Genomic DNA, 23,970 nt, shown 5'->3' with positions numbered 1-23,970 from the left:
ACATTTCTTCACTGGATACCACTGGAATGCACTGTGAGAGTGAAGATCCTTGTGGCAAAAATGTTGTAATCTTTCTTTCATTGACTATATCCCATAAGAAATAAGACATTCGCAAGTTTGTTGACGAACCAACGATTGGGGGCTTGTAGAGTATCCACAATGTGAAATATAAATATATATATATATAAAATCGCATAAAAGACAATAATAAAGATAGCCGAATATTCAAATACTAGAGATAAAAAATCGCAATAATAATTATACTCTAGAAAAGTATTTTATTTGTAAAGTGATCTTTCCCATAGTCTTATATTTTAAGCGAAACATTTTTACAGAAAAAGGATTCCTCTTTCGATAAAGCGATTAAAGTGAACCATTTATTTAAAATTTATTCGATATTATTCTGTTTTCCTCTTATTTCAAGAGGATTTCCTTTTATATCAATCAACTTTCCTCTTATATGTAGAGGAATATGTTGATTTGAATATGTCGGCTTCTTTTGTTCAATCATACTCTATCTCCAAATATGAACAAAAAAATAACCCTGTGCGAATATTTTTGAATGCTTTTCAAAAAAGATATGTGTGTTGCTGTAACATAACAAAGATAATTTATCTCTATATGTCGTCAAATATAGTTTATAATCCATTGCAAGAAGTTGAATAGTATATTCTTTCTTTTAACTATGTTTCATACAATTGGTTATGATGAACATCTTTGTAGCCATGACAAACTGATTGGAAATTTATTTATTATGATGATCTTATTTCACTCGTGCTTACTTACCGTAGAACTGAAGCCATAAATACATCTATATATATGTGTTATTTTTCGCTATATATACATTATAATAATTTTTCAAATTAACCCATTAACGCCCAAAAGCCCTACAATATTAGCCTTACTTTGCAACTGTATTTTATGTAGAGAAATTATATTATATAAGGTTGAAATAGCATTTCCTTAAGTTTTTGGGGTCGTTCTACAAGATTCCGGCATCAGAATTCGTTTAGATTCACAATAAAATCCAATATGGCGAAATTTTTGGAAAAAAGTCGTGAAAAATCGACAATTTTATTTTTCATAAGTTTGATTTCGTGTCAAAAACGTTACTTTGATACAGAGAGACAAGTGTCACATCTTGTCTCAGAAATATTGAACTTTCAAGGTATGCATTAGTGAAAATGTGAAAATGTGAATTCAAGATGGCTGCTTCAAAATGACGGTTTGAGCGAAAAAAACTTAAAACATAATGTATTTTTAGAATAACTTCGCAAAATCCTAGTATTTAGCATCAATTTAGTATCCAGGGTACTGATTTTGGGATATTTGCTGACAACTAATTTATATTAGACAATTTCAAAATGGCGGATCCAAGATGGCGGACTAAAAGGCACGAATAATCGTGAAAATTTCCAGATTTTCATGAATTTTCTTCTATTATTTTTATATTCATGAATTATTTTCGAGATTTACATACGCATATATACAGTGGGTGGGTAATTATAAACTTACAAACTTTATAAAAAACATAAAAAACATTGAGATAAGTACAACGGACGGGAAAAAATTGGAATCGACTCCGTAAAGTTTTGAGAAAAATTGCTAAATAAATGAGGGAATAAAATCATAAGTGGGCAGTGGTGGGAATCGCAGGCCTGCTACTCCACACAGCTTGGACCGGATTGACAGGCAACAACGGCGCGCGCCGGTCCGCTGTTGTTGCCTGCCAATCCGGCCCAAGCCGTGCGGAGTAGCATGCCTGCGATGCCCACAACGCATGCCCACTGAGCGTTTATTCTCTCATTTATTTAGCAACTTTTCTCAAAACTTTACGTAGTCGATTTCTATTTTTTCTCGTCCGTTGTTTTTTATGTTTTTCATAAAGTTTGTAAGTTTATAATTACCCACCCACTGTATATGCGCGTATGTACATCTCGAAAATAATCCATGAATATGAAAATAGAAGAAAATTCATAAAAATCTGGAAATTTTCACGATTACTCGTGCCTTTTAGTCGCCATCTTGGATCCACCATTTTGAAATTCTCTAATATCGAATTAGTTGTCGGCAAATATCCTAAAATCAGTACCCTGGATACTAAATTGATGCTCAATACTAGTATTTTGCGAAGTTATTCTAAAAATACATTATTTTCTAAGTTTTTTTCGCTCAAATCGCCATTTTGAGGCAGCCATCTTGAATTAACATTTTCACCTATGCATACCTTGAAAGTTCAACAAGATGTGATTTGAGACAAGATGTGACACTTGTCTCTCTGTATCAAAGTAACAAGTTTTTGACACGAAATCAAGCTTATGAAAAATAAAATTGTTGATTTTTCACGACTTTTTTCCAAAAATTCCGCCATATTGGATTTTATTGTGAATCTAAACGAATTCTGATGCCGGAAAACATAAGGAAATGCTATTCCAACCTTATATAATATAATTTCTCTACATAAAATACAGTTGCAAAGTAAGACTAATATTTTAGGATTTTTGAGCGTTAATGGGTTAACCAGTGTAACCAGTAAGAATGAAGAACCAATAAGAATAAATAATAATCCTCTTAAGAAGAGATCAAATAATCTGTGTATGAGGAAACTTATATATTAAATATAAATCAGATTTGCATTATACGTACTCGTATAACATGTAATCCCTCTAACTATAAGAATAATGTGTTTGTAATATTTTTCTCTTAATCTTAGAGGAATCCTCTTGAGGCTAGATATATAAGAATAAAATCCTTAAAAATTTAAATGATTCCGCTGTTGTTCTGAAATTACTCTTTTTCTTTTGTATTACTTTTGTATGACGTGTCTGAGCGCCCGGGTACGCGTGGAAAAGTGTCCAAGAGACCATCCGAGTAGTCGGCCATTTCGATCTATCGACACCATTATCCTATCCTATTCACTTATTCCACACGGAACGGGTAAACGTATATCGTTCGCGGAGTCTTTCGTAAGATATTGAGCACGTCGTTCGCGGTAACGAAGATTAAACGTTAACGAGAGTAATGGAATGCCCGAAGGGGCAAAAATGAGACGCGGTCGCGCCTCGCCGTCTCCCGTGGAGATCGCGCGCGTGTCCCGATAACGAAACCTGCCCATAATTACTTTGCTTAACTGGGCATGCATCTCGCGAGATTACAATTACAAATCGGCGGCGAGCGTAGCTCCGTGCCTCCTCATCAATTATTTATGGACTACCCGTTACCGTTTCGTCGTGGTCCTCCTTGCTCCGAATCCACATTGCGGATTTATCCGAGCGGCAGCTCTGCGTTCTTCGCACCGCGCGCGCGCCTTTTTCTCGCGTGTTGACGCGCTGCGAATTCGCTCGCCGGAGTGTCCGACACGCGGGACGGGACGAAAGGAGGGAAGAAAAGAAATGAAAAGAGAAACATCCGGACTGACGATCTGTTAAACATCTCTCCACTGAAGTCACTTGAATTTTCGTCGTGATTATACGCTGTGACGTTTGCGTACGTCGGTTCTTCATATTTTACCGTTGACTGAATATATCAACAGATTTATTTTCGGCTCTCTTAAAGGATGTTTCGTGTTTTCGAATTTTTCTCCGCGGCTAGGAGGGTATCCGGCAGTTCTGGGTAACTTTGTGGATTCACATCGCCTCCTTACGACGTCTAAAAATGGCCGAGTGAGCGCTCCGATTATTTTGCGCTCTAATTACCTCGTAAAACGAAACTGTTTTCTACGTATCTTTCTCAATAATGAATTCCCCCGTGTTGTTTGCTTTGCAAGTAGATAGAAATATACTTGCCGGACTTTTCCAGCGATTTAACAATTTGACGATAAGTCTCAACTTCTCTCATTATATCGCGAAGATAATTTGTGTAGTTAGTGGGGAAAAAAGTATAAGCGGAGTTGCAAGTACCTTTTCCCAATAATTCTCGCGATACATTCATATCGAACAGAAGAATCTGCTTTTTGATCATTCATTTACATTTTTCCACCGGATACCGAGGATGTACCGAGTGAAGATTCTTGTGGCAAAAATGTTGCAATCTTTCTTTCTTCGACACATAAAAATCCCACCAAAAATAAGACATTCGCAAGTTTGTTGACGATGTCATCGGAGACTTGCAGAAGTTCGTCGAATCGTCGATGATTTCATCGGTTTGAAAGATGAGTCATTTCGCGGACGCGGAATTGGACATTACAATTATTCGAAAGGTGGCGATGAATGATTATGACAGATATTTTGATTAAACATGGCGCGTGTACAGTTTTGTTCGTTACTGACGAGAGAAGTATGGATGTACAAGTCCATATAAAACTCTCTCTCTCTCTCTCTCTCTCGCGAGTCCCTAACACAATAATATGCAGCTGCGCGCAATTACGACCGAGTCGGATCCCTCGAGCGATAATGACGTAACGTATTCGCGTTCGCTCGACATCTTTTTTATTTCGTTTCGCACCTTCCTTTAAGGCGGGAAGGTCAAGCGTGGGCACACCGAGAGAAGTACGTGCGTCGTTCGCTCAGATCTTGTCTGATCACTTTTGCGCGTTGGCAGTTGCAAAGCCGGATCGTGAAAATAAACATTTTTCATTTTCTCTCTCTCTCTCTCTCTCTCTCTCTCTTCCTTCCCTTCCTTCTCTTTTAACAAAGATTCACGGGAGCAGGTAGTACGTGTTGAGAAGTCTGTCGAAGTCTCGAAGTGAAGGAAGTGACGTCACAGTATTATGGTCACGAGTCCTGGCAGTCTGTCACGGTTGACAAGCCAAGCGTCCATTTTTCTGCCCCCTTTGAGGTTCGCTTTAGCTCGGGCTTGCTTTCTTCCGGGGATTGTCCCTAGAGGTGTGTCGTGCGAGAGGTTGAGGTAAAGGAGAGACACCTTGGAGAGAGACTCAAAGACCGGCGCCGGTGCGGATGAATCTTTTCGCCACGACGAACGGTTTCACAACGCCTCGTTTTTTCGTCTCACCGTCTGTTTCATATCTCGCATTTTCGCGTGTCGAATTCGCCTCCGAAGTTCCCCCCCCCCCCACCCACCCTGTTCACGTATAAGGCAACGCACGGTGCAAAGAGTAGGTAGGTGGAAGAGGCCTGAACGTGCCTACCCGTCTAAATATCAGCTGTCTATCGGATTTGGACATATCGATACGTGGGTCGATCGTTACGCGTGCGTTACCTGTGCAAGATGCCATATATGCGTTCGCTCGGTATACAGAAACGATACGTGGGCCAAAAGAACTCGCGTCAGCGCTGCCGTTTAACAGCATTCTACTTTAACCAGAAAGCATTTCGAGATTATGAGAGAGAGAGAGAGAGAGAGAGAGGGGGGGGGGAGAAGGAGAAAATCGTGCGGAGAACGCAGCGATGCGAACGCTCGCGCGTACGTGGAGTTTATTACGTTGTCGCGAAAAGAAGTCCGATCCGCTTTATGTAAGGTCTCCGTGAACGCACGCGATTTGCCTTACGGATATTACGACTAACGTCCGATTGTATAATGAAGCGTCCTGCGGCCGAGTCTTCAAGTTTCACTCGATTGTGCACGTGTTGCAGTTGGCCGAGGAGACGTTTCCCCTCGGCGACAATATGTAATTTTTCCTTTTATGTATCTTCGCGCGCAGATGCACTCGCAAATATTTAGACGCATATTCGGGATCGGAGAAACACGACTTATCGCTTAGAGATCGTATATTTACCTGCAGCATCTCGAGACGCGATGACGCCTGTGGTGCTGCCATATTTCGCTTGCCGATTATTCCGCGACTACTCGACGGGGGAGGGACTCTCTCGTCCTAAAAAAATAGCAAAAATTTCCTCGCGTCATTTTGCTGAAGACCTGATCATCCGACAATGTCGGCTCATTACACAGCGCTGCTGTTTCGAGACTAAGGGCCGGTTTTCCATTCGTTATTTAAACTAAAGATTATCCGATCCTTCCTTGATCCATAAACCTAGTTTTACGTCTTGTGTGTTTCTCAAGCATACGCTAAAGACAGTTTAGAACTTAAATTTTTGTTATTCTTAAGTTGGCAACGAAAAGTCATCGCTGTGTGGGAAATTTTATATATGCAGGTCTAAGCTTTGTATTACTTACTTTACTTGCTATACTTTTATGAACACCAACAAAATTACCTACGTTTATCAGAAAAGATCCACCAATATAAATCTTAATGTTAGTGATGTCATTTCAGATACTAAAAGAGCCTGATTTCTGGAAAAAGTAAAGAAAAATATAATATAAATAAATTTTACACTATTCATATAATATTCATTATTAGTAACCACCATATTTTGCAACTACTTCATTAGTCAAAACTATAAATATAAATATAATTGAAAGATATTCTATACATGTCATTTAATTTATATGACATATATTAATATTAAAATTTTCAGCTGGTGATTGAATAGCGTCTTGAATTTTTTCTATTTGGATAAGCTTTGGATAAGCGAAATCTTTGAAGAAATTCTTTTTCATCCCAAATTTCAAAATGATTTGTCTTCGCCTTACAACATTTTTTCTTATGTTGATATGTTTTATATATCCTGAAATATCCTCATCTTCAATAGTCTTTTCGTAATATTCTTCATTAAATCATCGTAACAAATATTTTATACTTTTACAAATATTTCGCAATATGCTTTTAAATATAATAATAGAGACACTGTAACGACATTTATTAAACGACGTTTAAACGATCATCATTCACAGTTTAGTTAAACTATGCTTTAAATAAACTACGTTTTATTCCGATTTATCCATTGAAAAACAATCTAATCTGCTTTTGAACAGTTAATCTTCGATCTAAGTTTAAACTTCGACCTAAGTTATTGAGAAACCGGTCCTAAAATATATCGCGGGATTAAGACCTCGTCTCGAAGACGAAGCAGACGTATGTCTTTGCTGCGGAAATCCGCCAAAATCTGAAATTAGAAAAGTGAAGCGATCTTTGGAAAATTCATAATCTCGAGATAATCGGGTGTCGTGCTGGGCTATCCTGTCGACCCTGTTCTCGCATTCATCTCCCTGACCACTTTATTTTGGGAGATGTTGCTATTAATTCAGATTTCGGGATTACGGGACTTCGTCAGGAGATCGTCTTTCACTCCTGGAATTTCAGTGGCTCTTTGTTCCCCTCGGACGACGCGTGTCCGCCGGAATCGGGATCATTACGGCCGAGATCAATGAGCAATTATGCAGTTCGATCTGTTGCTGCACACGTTTATCGCGGAGTACGCGATTAATATATATTCCGCCGCTCGTTAAATCGGAGCGTCGTCATTAGCTCGGGTTATTCCGATAAAGGTAGTCGGCGTCGGCGTCATAAATTAACGTGCTTAGACAAATGTTGCGTATCTGTAATTCGCTACTAGCGGAGCGGTAATATCGCGGGTGAAAATAGCACGGCGGCTCAGCGTGCGCGGGAAGAGCGCGCCTCCTCCTCCTCCTCTCTCCTAGGGTTCCAAATAATTATACTTGAAATAGCGTCGCGTGCGCGTTGTGTCAGCAGCAAAGTGTGCCGTCGTTACTCGCGAAAATTCGCAGATACACACGGAGAAAACGACCGTCTGTCACTTTTCGCCAATGCCGGCCCGGGCCCTCGTCGGAATTCCGCGCGCTGCGCGGTGCGTGATAACAGCACCTCGACAGGCGCCTCGGGATGTTACCGACGAAGCCGCGGATCTCGTCGCGGTAATAGTGTTTTTAGGCCAACGAGCGTCTGGTCGTGAGTCACGACCCGTGACGTAATCGTGGGACTTTTATGGTTAAGAATCGAGAGACACAGGCCGCCGCGCAGGCTTGTTTGCAGTTTATGCCGAACGCGAAGACGCGTGTCGCGCGTTAGCGCACCGCGACGGCAAATTGTTCGGGAGGGATCGCGCGCGCGCTGTCAGAAAGGAAATATATTAATATGAGAGAGAAACACTCGCGGGTAAGATCGTGCTAATTAAGTACTCTCTCGGCGGCCGTAATTGGCGTCTCGCGCGCGGGCAAAGGAGCGATGAGCCGCGCGCTCGCGGACGCGCGTCGAGATGTTCCGCGGGTTTCTTCACCGATCGCGAGATCTCGCGGAATCCGCTCCATGAACGCTTTTCGTCGCGATTCGCGACACGCGTGCGAGCGAGCGAACGAACGAACGAACGAACGAACGAACGAAAACGCCCGGTGACCCAAGTAGTCTCGCGCGCTCTTATTGCACCAGATTATTTATAGTTTTACTAAAAACGTACTCTTCGCCGGTGGATTACCATAGGCTCTACCATACGTATGGTCACCTCAGGTACGCGGTTCCATTTCTATAATTAAACCACGCGCGAGAGCGAGCGAGCGAGCGAGTGGTCGCATGAGCGACCATTTGCGATAACGTTCGCGAAGCGACGCGACTGTGCGCGCCGATAAATCGCGCGGAAAGAATGGAAATGGACGCGAGCGGACAAGTGGCGGAACGCGGAAAACAAAGTCCCGCAGCGCGCGCGGAATCGTCACCGCGGGGAGGCGCTCGGCGAGGAAGGAGCACTCGGCTTCGCGAATAATTAGCCGGGCGGGGCGACCTTCCGGCGCGGTGCGAAACTTTTATCGATTTTCTCGACCGACGCGAGAGTTGTTTTTACGTTATTATATCGTCGCGTCGGGAGGAGCGTTGGCGCGTTGAATTGAAAAGCGAAGCGAGACGAAGCGAGCTGCCGCGGCGTATAACGGAGCGCACCAAACGGAACGCCGATTTACATATTGACGGGCATATCTGACGGCCGAGTGTGTGCGCGAGACTTTGTGCGCAGAAATACATCTTGAATCAACTCCTGAATGAAGTTCAATTAGCGGGTCGTTTTCACCCGCGGATACTTTTACCGATCGAATTTGCCGGCCTCTCGCCTTCGTCGACTCGATTTTCATCTCGCAGGGAGGCTGAGCGGCGTGCGCGAATTATGAAATCTGCGCTTTGGCGTTATTATATGCGCGTGCATGCGCGAACTGGCTGGCGAACGCGAGCCGTGCACAATTAGGCTCGCGCTCGCACATGGCGTGCACGTGCTCGATTCGGCGAGGGAGAGAGGGAGAGAGAGAGAGAGAGAGAGAGAGAGAGAGAGAGAGAGAGAGAGACGAAGAGAAAATCGCGCGGGCGATCTCGCGACGGATGTTTCTGATATCGTCGTGTCGAAACAGCGCGATGGGGCTCGCTTCGCGCGTTTAATCATCGGCGAGGCGCGCATTTGAAATATTTAAATAATTAAGCGAGTCTCTAAACAAGGCGTTGAATAGTTAAGCGGCCGGACTAGTTTGGACCGATCGAATACTAATCAGCGCAACACATACTCCAATTATTACATGCGTAAAATAACAATGACATTTACGTAATGATTGTGCATAAGAGAGCAACGATACATCGGGAAATAATTACATGTCTAGGAAATATGTATAAATGTGTGTGGGCGCGCGTATAAAATGTACACACGGCTCTCTCTCTCTCTCTCTCTAATGCCAAGCAAATCACCTGATAATTGTTGTTACCGCCGGCTTTTAACAACGTATCTCGCGGAGATACGCGACGATACGCGGGGAAAATGCGGCGCGATGATTTAACGGGCGGTGCGTAACGGTGCGCAATTAGTTAGCCGCATCTCAAGAACGCGTCTGGCCATTCCGCTCTCACATTCGTATCTCTCATCTCGGCTCGGCTTAACCAGACACACAGCAGACGCGATTTCTTTCTCTCCCCTCCCCCCCCCTCCCCGCCCTCCCGAGATTCTTTTCTCTCACTCCCCGGTAATTACTGCGACGAGTCCTGAACGCGGCTGAATCGTAAGCGTAAGAGAGTAACTCGAGGAGCGCTCGACGCGTTTATCGTTCCGAGCAATTATGACGGAATTTAAGCGTACGGTGAAATGCAATTCTGCGCGTCCATTTGAACGGAACTTGGCGCGAGGGCGAAGGAAGAATGCGATTCTTATTATAACGCGCGCGCGCACGCGTTATAATAATTATTTCCAACATTGGGGGAGGACGGTGCACTGTGGCACTTTGTCGGCCCGCGTAATGAACACTCGTCCAAATTAATGATTTAACGATGCCTGCACGCAGCACATCAACCACACTTTTAAGGGGTACGGCCGGACAAGATAATGGCGTTATCATTAGTTACGCGTTAGCCGTAGCAGCACGCTGTGGAAATGGTTATTATATTTAATAAAAGAATGCGGATTCTCTCTGCCTTGGAAGCGAGGACGCCGTGATTAAATTTCAACAACGCGCCGCGATAAACCGATGGTTATTGCGGCGGCGAATTAGATCAGCGAGATCGAGAGAAATGCAGCAGCATATTTCAGGCGGATTTAACGTTAACGGGGCCTTCATTTCCGGCTGGCGGAGATCCGTAATGCGCGAAATTCTCGATAGAAAAATCGCTTCCCGTGGAATTTGTTATTAAAAGATAATGCGGCAGAAGCGCGGGATAGTTTTCGATGAGCTTTCCCCGGTCTGAAAAGTCCTTCGTCGAATTTTGCATCTCTGTTTCGAATTTCGATTCATGACTGTTTGAGTGTCAGATCGATAATCTGATATAGGAATTTCAACGACAAAACTGGATTTTACTTACAAAACTTGGTCAACAGTGAAAGGGTGACACAATTGCAATCCAGTTATGCGAATAGATGTTTTTTCAACTAGTTCAGAGGTATATCTGACTGTACAATATCAGTATTCCATCTCTAGTTGAGAGGTTGAGTAAACCGAGCGACAAATACCCAACAATGTGTTGGGTCAACTTCGCAGCCGCTTCGTTGAATAAAATTTCGGGCTCTTTTTCATACGAATCGGAGGTTAGAGGGAAATTTGCTGAGATTTTTTGCTGAAAGAAACGGGGCGATTAGTTGGTTACATGCAGCTCTGAAATTGAATTCGTCTAGCTCTGTTTCGCTTTGTGGTTCTGATCGATTTTTTATATTTTTGATATTATTTATGTAAATATACGCGTGCATATATATACATATCTGCATGTTACATTATCAACGTTACGTTATAATTAACGCTGGATAAGATGGGACTTATCCAGCATTCGATATCGCGAGCGGATAAAACCGTCACGCTGCGGCGGCGAAGCGAGCACGGGAGGAAGACAGAGAGAGAGAGCGAGAGCGAGAGCGAGAGAGAGAGCGAGAGAGAGAGAGAGAGAGAGAGAGAGAGAGAGAGAGAGAGAGAGAGAGAGAGAAAGAGAGAGAGAGTGAGAGAGAGAGAGAGAGAGAGAGAACGTACTCACCGTTGTCGAGAAAAAGACTCAAGCGGCGAGAAGTGATCGCTGATGATCCGTGGCCAGTCCTTACGCGAGGAGGACCGATGCAGCACTGACAGTTCCGCCGTCCCTCTCTGATTCACCCTACGTCTCCCTCTCCGTCCTCCTCCCACCCGGATGAGAAGAGCAAGAGGGAGACGAGAAGAGTAAACGAGAAGGGTTTATGAACCCGCGAGAGAGAACGCTGGAGGGAGGGAGGAAGTGTCAGGTGAAGGCGGTATCCTGGCTAGAAATACGATGACCTTCGCGCAGGCCGGATCGTATGGTATCCCTCCGCCGAACGGTGTCCTTGGGGAGTCCAGGAGCTTTGGAACTGTAATGAGGATTCCAGGAGTTTCTTCGTGAAAAGTGATTTATCGCCATGACGGATCATCGGGCGACGATAGACCACTTGGTCATGCTTGATAAATGGAAGCCTTTAAGAGGTATTTTTACAGGGCGCGCGCATATCAAACAGACAAGGTCGCTCGACGGCGAGATTGTGGCGTATGTGAGTGTGTGTGTGTGTGTGTGTGTGTGTGTGTGTGGTAAAGCAAATTACGTGCATGTACTATATAGTATACTTTTTCGCCATATAATATACTTTCCGCGCATTAACTTCGTATCTTCGTGTATCACGTTCTTCCCTGATCGCTCCCCCCTAATCAATCCGAGCCGATGAGAGATGCAAGTTTCACGTGGAAACAATCGTTCGCGAAGCATTGCCGGCTGTTCGACACTGGTCGAGATGTGTCTTATTTGTGGTGGGACGAGCCGCGCTAATGCGCGGGGCAAACAATAGTCACGATTATTTGCAGAGTGCGAATCCGACACGTTCGGCGCGCTTAAAAACCTCTGCTGACGAGATCCCATCGTTATGAGTGAAAATCAAGAGAAATATATATATGTATATATATATACAGGGTGTCTGGGATTTTTTGGGAACGAAAAATTGTGAAGATTAATCAGTCAAGTACCCTTTTGCAAAGATCGCAATAGTTATTACTGATTGAAAATGACCACATCTGGAGGCTCTTTTAATTGATAAATTGAAAATTTGCATACTTATTTGCAAAATGGTAAAGGATTTTTTTGTTCAGAATGATCTAATTTATAATTATGATGGCTAGCGACAGGTTCAAGATTTAGGGTTCAAAGTTCAATTATATTCATATCTATCTCTGGACACAATAGCCGTCATATAATTGTAGATTAGGTCATTCTGAAGAAGAAAGTCTACCATTTTGCAAATAAGTACGCAAATTTTCAAGTTTTTACCTTTGGATGTGACCATTAATAACTTAATAACTGTTGCAATTTTTTCGAAATGGTACATGATTTTTCTTCCCAGCTTGATGTGATTAATTTTCACAATTTTTCGTTCCCAAAAGATCCCGGACACCCTGTATTTCTCTCTCGTCGGTGGTTAGGTCACGGCCATTCGTGATGACGAGAGTCCGAGGAAGTGTCCGGTTGCTTCGTGCGCTTTCCAACAGGAGTTTCATTTTATCTCGCGTATTTGTGTTCGTAATATTCGTAGTATTAAATATAGCAAATATTTGGTGTATCCATATCCCCGGGTGTTCGGATACTCCGCTACTAACCTGAATATCAAGGTTTCCGAGTATTTTCTGTACATCCGGGTACTCGGTTATTTGGAAAATCATCCGGGTGCTGGAGTGTCATAATTAAAGGATATACAGTACACCTCGACACTTTACACTTTATCGTCCGGCATAAGTCGATGAAAAACTTTTTAGCGGACGGTAATGTAATTTAATTCAGTCGCTACGACAGAATCAACGACAGATGTTAGACAGTGTTGGACATTGATCGATTGAGGTTTTAGTCGAGGTGGTAACATCGACGAGGTAAAATCGGCAGAGCGATAATCAGAATTATTCAATCGTCATACATGTGATTGTGAATAATTTAATCGGTCGATAAAATTAATTATTAATCAGTGTACAATCAGTGTGCAATTGAATCCCGAAGTAATTGATTGAAACAACCGTTATACGCAATCATCGTTTACTCGATGTTAATTTTCATCATTTCGATCAAACAAAGTTTCAATCAATTAACGCCCAACGCTGATGTCAGACGCGAGTATCTCGAGCGGTCCGTCGCAACGAGAGAAAAGATTGCTGATCTCACACGACGCAAGTCGCAGCCATTTCCGGCGTCAACCGGCGTATCTTTCCGCTGTTTCAACAAGAAGGTGGCAGTGGCAAAAAATGTGCGCGTAAGGTCAACACCAGCGGCGCCGCGGCGGCAGCGCTTATTCGATACAAGACTGCGATTGTTGTCACCGTGCGATTATATACGCAGACAACGAAAATACCCTCAAGTGTGTGAGTAGCACATCCGTAAGTTGTGATTATACGTAAATATGGGTACCCCGCACGCGCGAATGCACAACCCGAGCAAAAAATTAAGTTAGGACCATCCTCATGAAGCATAAGGCCCCGATGAGGCTGAAAATAAGATGCCCTAAAAAAGAATGCCTCATTATCGCCACATCAGGCTCTGAGATGAATCTTTTAGGGATAATAACTTTAGATTTTACGAAATAAGGATTTGATAAGAAAAAGCTGAGAAGGGGCTTAGAAGGATTTTTTAGGGATGCCTCAGATCTAATAAGTAAGGCTTTGATAGGGAAAGCTGAGAAGGGTCTTGGAAGAATTTATTAGAGATGCCTTAGATTTTACGAAATAACGCTTTAACATGGAAAATTTTAACATGGATGTAGAAGGAATTTTTAAGGATGCTTTAGATATACAAAATCAAGTTTTGTTGCAGAAAATTAATAAGATCTGAAGTGTGTAATAAAATTGTTATAGTTTAGTATTGTTTCAGTAGGTACACTTTATCTGATCTTTTTAAAGATTGTTTTAATTATACCGCAATTAAAACAAATTTTATTAATTTTATTAGTCTTTTCCAAGGATTTTTCTAGTATTGTTTTCGTTTTGAAATGCAGCAAACTTTAATACGTAAAAACAGTAGCAGGATCTTTATGTGTAAAGGAAGCTATATTTTATCGTAAAATATGCTATATTTCTAAAATAAAAAATTCCTATATTAACAAGGTTATAAAGAAATAAAGAAATTACAAATCCAAATTTCTTGGAATGAAAAGAACGAATATTTTTACTTAAGCAATAAAAATATTTCCTTATAAGACCCTTACAATATTGCCCTTATAAGGTCCCGTTAAACCGTTAAATTTGTCACATATCTCGTAGGGCTCTTGTCTTTCTGTCCCTACTAGGACCCGATTAATATTAGAGAAAGATAATCAAGCCTTCAGCAGAGCCCTATTAATTTTTCTACTCGGGAAACTACCGAACAGCATTGATAAGGAAAGAGGCATTTTCCAAATGGAACCTAAGCAGCGCGGTGCGAATAGAAAAAGAAGAGAAAATCCCGGAAAAGCCGTCAGAGTTTGTCCCGCCGACCTACAGGTCGAATCGCGACGCACGCCTCGGACGTTCTCACACTCCTACGAGCCATCGAGTGCGTCTGATCGCTTATGATAATGGAGTTTCAATATTCAGCAGGTGAGTAAGCGGCGGAGTCATCGGATAGTGTCTAATTCTAATTCCCCCCCTCGTTCGTTCCACCTACCTTCGCCCGTCGCGCGCGCCTGGGGGCCAATATCGAGGACAATAATATTATTGCCCACGTCGTCCAAGCGAGGCTGTTACCTAGGCGCATTAACGAGCGCGACTCTGATCGCCGGTAAGGTCATTTGCATCGATTCATTTGATATCGCGCACATACGAGATAATGTAAGCTAGATACTTCCGGCGAACCGAATATTAACCTTCATCCTGCGGCTGACCCCGGATTCATCCGTCTCGTTCCCAAGCCGGCGTCGGAAAGCAAGTTATTCGATCGATCACGCTGAAAACACCACGTTAATATCACCCTTCCCCCTCCCCCTCCCTCTCTCTCTCTCTCTGCCTTCAACAAATTTGAGCAAATTTTCGCCGCGCCAAACGTTGTCGAGGTATCTGATGCTGTGAGTCGGGTCAATGCAGACAAGACCAAGCAATAAACCCCGTCTCTCTCTCCCTCTCTCTTTCTCTCTCAGCGGCGGCGCCCCCCGGGCCCACCTAAAAATACGCTGGCCCACCCTTTGGTTCACCCTAAAATTTTAGAAAATTTTAGCATAATTATGCTGTCCAATTATAAATATGGCCCACCCGCGTGAATAGTTCCGGCGCCGCCTATGCTCTCCCTTTCTCTCCCTCTCGCTTTTCCTCTCTTCCCCGGCGCGCTCGGGAAAAACGGCGAACTTCGCGGGGGACGTGCGTGGCGCGGTTTAACCGCGAGACCCGCAGCGAGATGCTGCGGCATCTCGATTCCGCCTAAATGGAGATTCGGACAGCGCCGTGAGCTCCCCGCTGCGAGAGCGTTAATTCGATGCCCTTTAATTAACAGCTCCGGCCGGCTTAGAGACCTCGCCGAGAGGATGTGTCGCATATCGGCGTTGCGCAACTACCGCGACAGCGCCGCGACTGCTTGCGACTCGCTCGCCGTGACGCTTCGGTATTGTGCGACAATCGCGAGCCACGGCGCTTTGATTCCCTTATCTCCGCGCTGAAGAATATCCGCGCGAGCAATAACGGTACCTCCGGAGCTCGAGAAGGGACGTGCATTCTTCTCTCTATCGCCGAGGGAGCAGATCTCTCGGTGGAGTGAACGATGACTCAACGCCGGGACGATTAGCGCGAGCTCATTCCACCGGAGCGATCGAAAGGGCAAGTTTCTGAAAGAGAAAAAGAATATACGTGTAAAGGCAGGCGACGTTTATTTATTTGTTTCGCCGGCGTCTGACGTTCATTAAAAATATATGATGCGTCGGTATATATAAATTCGAGTAATTTTTATAAGAGGCTACCGCCGGGGTCATTGTGACTGCTTCGTTAACTTTAGTATTTTAAATATATATTTGTTCATCCGACGTGCTTTCTCCGCTTTCTTCCTCCCTCCCTCTCTCTCTCTCTCTCTCTCTCTCTCTCTTTCTCTCTCTCTCTCTCCCTCTCTCTCGGTCATTGTTGAGGTGTTAAGTTAACGGCTAAGCCCGATGACGCTCGATCGTCCATCGCGCTCCGGCCAAAGACTCGAGTAAAAATGTCCACCAACGCGGGATCAAGTAGGGAGGGGGGCGAGGCAGCGGGTACCATCTCATGATTACAACATTTTTGCTTTCGAGACCGCTCGCCCGGCTTTTGTTCAAACACGCTTTGTGTGAGTGAACTTTCTCGCAGAACAAACCCCTCGCGAGTCGAGAGATGGGAGACAAAGCCGCGGCAAACTTCCTTGGAAAAAGATGTAATTTAACTCCTTCGCGGCAAGTGCGCGAATTGTTGACGGAACACGGGGAGCTTTGCGAATTTGTTTTAAAGGAGACGTGCGCGCGCGCGCGCTCTCGCGAATTCAATTTGCAGCGAGCGATTTCCCAGCTGGCGAGGAGCGGGGAATCTCTTTCGCTTTACGGCCAATTTGTTAATTATACCGTGCGCCCTGTACGCGCGATCGCGTGTGTCTCATTCCGCGGTAGCGACGAGAGAGGGAGGGAGCAGGGTGCATGCGCGGGCCGAGTCACGGTTATCCTCGTCGCTGGTTTCTCTCGCTCTCTCGTCGCGCGAAAATCACGGCGATATTTCCCCGTGTGGGTGTGTGTGACTCATTTCTTTTTGTTCAGCGCGTTATATAAATGTTACATCATGTTTCTCTGCATGGAAGCGCGCGAGATTGATTCCTTCCCGTCCCGACGTTCCTGCGGCCGAGAAGGAGAAAACAACGCTCCTACGTAATAAATTCGACGTCAACTTGGGCGATGATGACTTCATTTACAATGTTTGGCGAGGAAGAGCGAAGAAGAGAGAAGGGGCGGGGGAGATGAAAGAGGGGGGAGGAGAGAGAGAGAGAGAGAGAGGAAGCGAGAGGGCCAGTTAATTACGCAAGTCAGTTTAGGGCAATGGAAGGACGGATAAATTTCGGCCGAAGCGGCGGCTCTTCCGCCGCTTGTCGCGTCCCAATTGATTCGATACCTCCGAATTAACCATTCGGTGCGCCGATAATGGCCCGATGGCCATTTTTCGCCGGGCGATTCCGATCGCCCGAGCCGGGCAGCATAGTCGACCGACAAAGGCACCGGGCCTCCGTGCTTCGACTTCGTTTGGTCGAGATCGAATAACGGGCGACGTGACTGCCAGGATTGCTTCCTCGCGAGAGATGAAAACTGGAGAAATAGGGATAAGCGCGTGTCAGTCGTGCGAATAAAATCCCGGGGCCGTAAAGGAATTCAAATCGCCTTTGTCGTCGATATCATACAGCTCGCGAAATACCTATCGCGACGCGATTTTTCGATCGTGCCGAGTAAACTTCGATCGAGAATGCGGGGCGTGACTTCAATGGGAAGAAGCGACGTTCGTCCGCGAGGATAACAACCGGCGCTCCGCAGCGAATCAATCTGGGTCATCTCGCATGGAGGCTGAATATGATAGTTTTAACACTTGCGCTCCTCTTATCGCGCGGGATTACCGCGACTTTCTCGAATACGCACGGAAAGGCCACGCGACTCGGAGATGTGCGATTTTCAGTCGTAAATTACATTAACATTATCAACCCTTTGTTGCATAAGTGGCCCTCCTAGAGTGCAACCTAACCTATCATCCAAGCTTGTTTTTCCAAGATAATTTACATTTTTTACATATTTCTTTAGCATATTTAGTATCGTTGGACCACTAAAATGTTCCTCTAACTAATACATCAACTTTTAGAGTTATTTCAAATATGGAATTGTTGTTAATAAGAATATACTGAACAAAACTGTTGTTTTTAGAGAATAAATTCGTTTGTATGAAATTTTAGGTAATAACGTATACTTCAAATCATCATTATGTTCTTGGGGTTCTTGGGATCGATGAATACAAATCCAGTGTGAAAAATACGAAAATTCAAAATGGCGGACCTAGTGTGACGGACGGAATTTTCAAAATCAATCGAATTCGCTTGAAAATTCAAAATGACGGATCTCATATGGCAAACATAATTATAGAAATGAAACAATTCAATTTGGAAATGGCTGTTGATTGGGTTTTTTTACATCCGTCGTAGCTCTGACATCTTGAATTTTCGATATTTGTAATTTGTAATTCTGTAAAGCAACCTCGAAAACTCTTAAATAACAAATTTCAAGCGAATTCGACTGATTTTGAAAATTTCATCCGCCATGTTGAATTCTTCACACTGGATTTGTATTCAGCGACCCTAAGAGTAACTCCCGAGTAACAAGTTCCACAAAATTATATTCATTAGAAAAAAAAACAAAGGGTTAATTTAATGAGGAAAAATGATACGTCCGTACACGGGGAAAGTCTCAATATTTATCATTAGAGTGTAATCTTTTATTCTCTTTCCCCCATTTCTCTCTTCCTATAAATAACCTTTGGCGATCGACGGAGTACAGTGCGTTATAATTTCAGCCTTGACTGAAGAATTCACAAACTGAGCCGAAGGAAAAGAAAACGAAGAGCGACGCGGGATCGGGACGGACGAAAATCCACAGAACGGTCGGACAATTTTCAGCCGTTCTGAAAGCCGTTCCGTTCCGTTCCGTTCCGAAATCAGAAGCGTCGCAGAAGCACGGCGATCAAACGGCATGTTGAAACGGTAGTGGCGAAGGTTACGCGAAGTTCGAATTTCGTCCCATGTGCTCGTCGCTGGTGCGGGGAGATTTCGTAGACATAGGAATATAGGGACAGAGCATAGAGTTGCGGGGGGGGGGATAACCATTGCGGGAAGGTAAACTGTGCCTAAATCTAATTGCTGGTTGTGCCGTGTGTAAGTATTTGATACATACATAGATGTGTATGAAGTTGTGTGTGAGTGAAATTATGAAAAAAAAGACACATGCATAACCTCTGCAAAATACTGTCAGTGTAAACAGTTGTTATCATTTTGTAACATTTACTATTTGCCAGTGACAGCCAAGTCGTTGCATCGCACATTCTGAATATGCGCGCTATTGTAGCCAATGAAACTTAGGCACAGTCGCCCCCCGCATTTCAGCACAACTCCCCTCGCCTATTTTACGAGCTTATGTTCTGTCTCTATATTCCTATGTCTATGGGAGATTTCTCCGTCGACTTTTCGGCGATACGCCGCATCGCGTCGCACATCGAGCCATCGAGGGTGTGTGAATCGTTCGGTCGTCTCAGCCGCGTGTGCCGCGCGAGTCGATACAATGGTAAGACAATTGACGTTTCCCCGCTTCCTCACGGTTCTTCGCGGTAGCTTCAGATGGCGGTAGCTGGCGATGTCTGATCTAACGCAGCAGCGTGCGCTACTTCGCGATCATTAAAACGCCTCCCTCCCTCTGCTACCCCGCCTCCGACGACCAGGACGACCGAGAAATCATTCGGTCCCTCCTTATCCCCGAGACAAGACAGAGAAAGCATCGCAAGCGCGCGCGCGATAACGGAAATTTCACACGATGCAACGCCGGAGTAGTCAGTGGCTCAAAGTGCGCCTTGAAACTCGGATAATCAGTTGAGAGGTCGAAACGCGATGATATCTCCCGAACGGCGAGCCGCATTTTCCAAGATTGAGGTCAGCACGCGAGCGCGGACGTGGAGCGCAGCAGCGTCGAGGCTTGCTCTTTTACCAGATTTTAATGTCGCCACGACGACGGACGACGTCGTCGTCGTACGTGATCGTCGAAACAGCTCGGGAATTATAGTTTCCATTACCTCGCGGCTCAACGCGCGACGGATAGAAATTAACAGGCGGTAGCGCGCGCGTGCGCGCGCGCAGATGTAAACGTAAGTTAACCAATTATACGACCGTGACCGAACGCGCTCCGAAGACGGGCGCAAAAACGGGTTTAAGCACGTTTCCCATTTTTTTGCGCGTTATTTCCAGCTCCTGTCGCCGGAGCCCCTCGCTGGCGTGACGTGTTTTTTTATTCCAGGTGAACTCGTCGCCGAGATCGATTCGCGCGCGCGCGATTATTTGTTTGTCGCGCGATATCGAAAAGCGCGCGCCGTTGACGTTAATAAAATCGAGCACCGCGTTCTTTTCGCTTTGCTGTGCCACGTCTGAGAGAGAGAGAGAGAGAGAGAGAGAGAGAGGCTCGACCCCGGCATGATCGCGGAGAGACACGGAGCGAATTACTTCTCCCGGGAAATTTTCGGTCTCCCTTTCCCCCTCCTCCTTTCATCATAAGGAGCTTTCTTCTTTCATATATTTCAAAACGTCGGAGAGATATTTAAGTATTCCCATTTAGCCGCGCTGTGCAGCCGTGTATACCGAAAGCACGAGGAAGGTACGGAGTGATGAAAGGAAGCGGGATATTAATCATGCGAACTTTTGTATGCCTCGTCGTTATATTTAGAGACGTTGGCTCGAATTAAAATTCCTCCGAATTAAAAGGAGCTCGGAGTCGGAGATTCGCCCGAACTGCCGAACTGCCGAGATCTCCCCCACCCCCACCCCCTGCCGCCTTTCGATCCGCGGCGCGACTCAGCGCGCGACCGACTTCGATTATCACATCCCGCGCGCGCGGAGAAACGACGACGTGTCGGCCGATGTATCTATCCGGATTAAAATTCGCGAGTCGCGCGGATTGAGACGCCGCGCCGGGCGCGGAATTCGCCAACTCCGCGCGCGCCCGAAGACGCCGTGAATTCCCTCCCCCTCGCCCCGCTGACGACACCCCCCCGCCCGGCCCCCGCCAGTTTCTTTCGCGACGGATTAAAATTCTCCCTCCCCGGCGCGGGCGTTGCCGCCACGGCAACGTTTTTCGCGTCACGGTTGCGCCTTTCCTCCTGGTCGCTCCTGCTTCTTTTTTCGCAGCTTTCACCCCCTGCCTCCTCTGCTTCCTCCCTTCTCCTCGCGCCCATTCGCCCGTTTACGCCGTTTTAAGTTTGCGCCCTGCGCTCGAGCTTACCCGTCTTAATCAGATTTCGTTCCGCCCGAGGCGGCGGTGGCGGCGGCGCGGGGGGGGGGGGAGCGCGCGGGCAGGACAGGGGAGAGAAATAATTAATGTGAACAAGGCGGGATCTTTTCGCGAGATAATCTTTCTAATTACCCGGCCGCCCTTTCCGACTTCGCACTTATCGTATGGCGCTTTTCTCGGCCGAGATGTTTATCGTTTTCTCGATCTGCCCGTGTGCGTGCGCACACGTGTTGGAGCGTCGGAGGTTACTCCTCGTCGTGTGCACGCACGCCACACGGACCGCGGACGTGCCAGTCGTTAATCTTTCGGGCCGAGCGCCGGTTTAGAGACACTCGCGTCGGAGCCATATTGATTTTTTCATTGCGTTTGTCGCATTCGAGGGACGAGACGAGCGGCCGGCGCGCGGCGCGGCGCTAGCGCGCAAAGCGTTTAGCCGGCGCGCGCGTTTTCGATATATAGTATTTATATTATACGGCACATTTTCGTGTCACTATCGCCGCGCTCGCTGGAAAATAAAAATATTTGAGCGGGATTTGTCGCCGCCGCCGAACAATGAATTTCATTCACTCGATATTCGGATTTCGCTACGCTGCCGCGCTCCCTTTTTTCTCCTCCCTCCCGCCCGCCGTTCTCGTCGAAAATATTCGCCAGCTGCAAACTGCAAAGCAAGCTTCCGCGAGAGGGGAAAATTGCAGTTGTTTGGTAGCCGGCATACCACGGAAGCCTTTGAGTGTATGCGCCGTAATTCGGCCTCTATCGGGGATTACATTCTTGCCTCTGTAACGCGCGCTGCTTCTCTGAAAATTAGCAATTATGGGCCGAACAGAAGATCGCGGTCACTCGCCCCTATCTACGTACGTAAGAATGAAGCGCCGGCGTGTCACGCTCCATCCTCGTCTGCGCCGTGTTAGCCCTCGGCAGCGAGAGTGGCCCGCATTAATTTACGACGTCGTTATGTCGCACCGGTCGATATGGAGATGACAAATCCATGCGATATGTCGTAATCGTGATATCGGCCTCGTGCGTCGGCAATTTCAGAAAGCTTCTTCTCGCGTCGCGCGCGATGAAAGATTAATCGTCTTGTTGCCATTAAATTTTCAGGTGTCACTTTCGGATATTTGCTTTTATTCCGGGTATCATCCGTACTATTTTTACTCTCTCTCTCTCTCTCTCTTTCTCTCTCTCTCTCTCTCTCTCTCTCTTCCTCTCTCTCTTCCTCTCTCTCTTCCTCTCTCTTCCCGAGTAGAAAAATTAATAGAGCTCTGGTAAGGGCCTGATTATTTTTCCTTAATATTAATCGGGCCCAAGTAGGGGTAAAAAGACAAGGGCCCTACAAAATATGCTCTACAAATGGTTCAACAATAAATAAATTATCTTATTAAAGGTAATATTACGAGAACTTTATAAGGCAATATCAACAGCGCCTTATAAAGAAATATTTTTATTATCGCTTGAGTAAAAATATTCGTTCTTTTCATTCCAAGAAATTTAGACTTGAATATTTCAAATTTTTTATAACCTTGTTAGTATACAACAAAAATTTTTTATTTAAAAAATATAACATGCTTTACAATAAAATATAGCATTCTTTATATATAAAAGTCCTGCCACTGCTTTCAGTTAAAGTTTGCTGCATTTCAAAACGAAGGTAATACTAGAAAAATCCTCGAAAGAGACTGATGAATATGGTAGCTAGTAAAATTAATAAAATTTATTTTTAACTGCGATATAATTAAAAAAATCTTTGAAAGAACCAGATAGAGCGTATCTAAACAATCTAAAACAATACTAAACTAAGACAACACGCTTTTATTACACGCTTCAGATCTTATTAATTTTCTATAACAAAACTTAATTTTGTATTTCTAAAGCATCCTTAAAAGATTCTTCTAAGGCCCACATCAGTTTTCCATGTTAAAGCGTTAATTATATTTCGTAAAATCTAAGATATCCCTAAAAAATCCATCTCGAGGCCTGATGTGATAACAATGAGGCATCCCTTTTTAGAGCATCCTACTTTCAGCCTTATCGGGGCCGATGCTTCATGCTTCAGGATGGCCCTAACAATTTTTTACTCGTGGTTCTTATTTATTCTCGGAATCATTCTACGCGTCAAAAGTGTAAAAACTATATATAATATTTAGGCATTTCGTAAGATATTGAGAAATATCGCGAAATATTAGTTTACACGCTGTTAGTATTTATTATTGGAATATATCGCAAAGAGAAAAACATACAATCTGATACAAGACGAAATATCTGGTAAAGCATTCGCTTTTCGTTGAGCCGAGATCAACGAGAAGGATATACGCGTATTTATGTGTAAAGCGCGAAAATACAAACGCGATTCCGCGAAAGAAGATTTTTCCGATTTCGGTTGCTCGATTGAAACTTTCGTGCAACGCCAATGACACTGTGTGCGCGAGGGAGACAACGCGCGTCGCGTCGCCGAAATAATGGCTCTGACGGATTTTTCGAATCATCGTCACCGAATCACGACATCGATGACATGGTTTATAGCGAGCGAGCCCCTCGTTCATCGCGCCCGCGCGCGTATCTGCGTTGTCCGCTTCGGTGCTCACAAATACCCGCGAATTATAGACAACGGGTCGAGATTCTTCCCGGGCTTTCAGCCGGGCAAATTACAGCCGACGAAACAGCGCGCGCCGCTTTTTGTATCCCCGCTGCGATATTTCGTTTGATCGCGTCTGCTCTTCAACGGGCTCGGCCGCGCCCGTCGCGGTTGTTT

At 44.9% G+C, this 23,970-nt stretch overlaps 1 protein-coding gene across 2 annotated transcripts in view; it reads right to left on the bottom strand.

The window, feature by feature from the left end:
- The window catches only part of LOC105191682 (serine-rich adhesin for platelets), a 30,927-nt gene extending 19,578 nt beyond the window's left edge, over positions 1 to 11,349 (bottom strand). Inside the window, exons 1-2 of one of the 2 annotated variants that reach the window (XM_011155240.3) lie at positions 11,234 to 11,349; positions 5,675 to 5,770 (exon numbers count right to left, since the gene is read on the bottom strand). In XM_011155240.3, coding sequence (XP_011153542.2) covers positions 5,675 to 5,716 — 42 coding nt within the window. In that variant the 5' untranslated portion in view covers positions 5,717 to 5,770; positions 11,234 to 11,349. The remainder of the gene's footprint in view (positions 1 to 5,674; positions 5,771 to 11,233) is intronic. The other variant, XM_025306906.1, reaches the window with a different exon arrangement.
- Positions 11,350 to 23,970: the final 12,621 nt, after the last annotated feature.

Source organism: Harpegnathos saltator, unplaced genomic scaffold (assembly GCF_003227715.2).
Source record: "Harpegnathos saltator strain DR-91 unplaced genomic scaffold, Hsal_v8.6 scaffold810, whole genome shotgun sequence".
Classification (NCBI taxonomy): Eukaryota; Metazoa; Arthropoda; class Insecta; order Hymenoptera; family Formicidae; genus Harpegnathos; species Harpegnathos saltator.
Note: the sequence above shows the minus strand (reverse complement) of the source record. Positions and strands in the feature narration are given on the sequence as shown.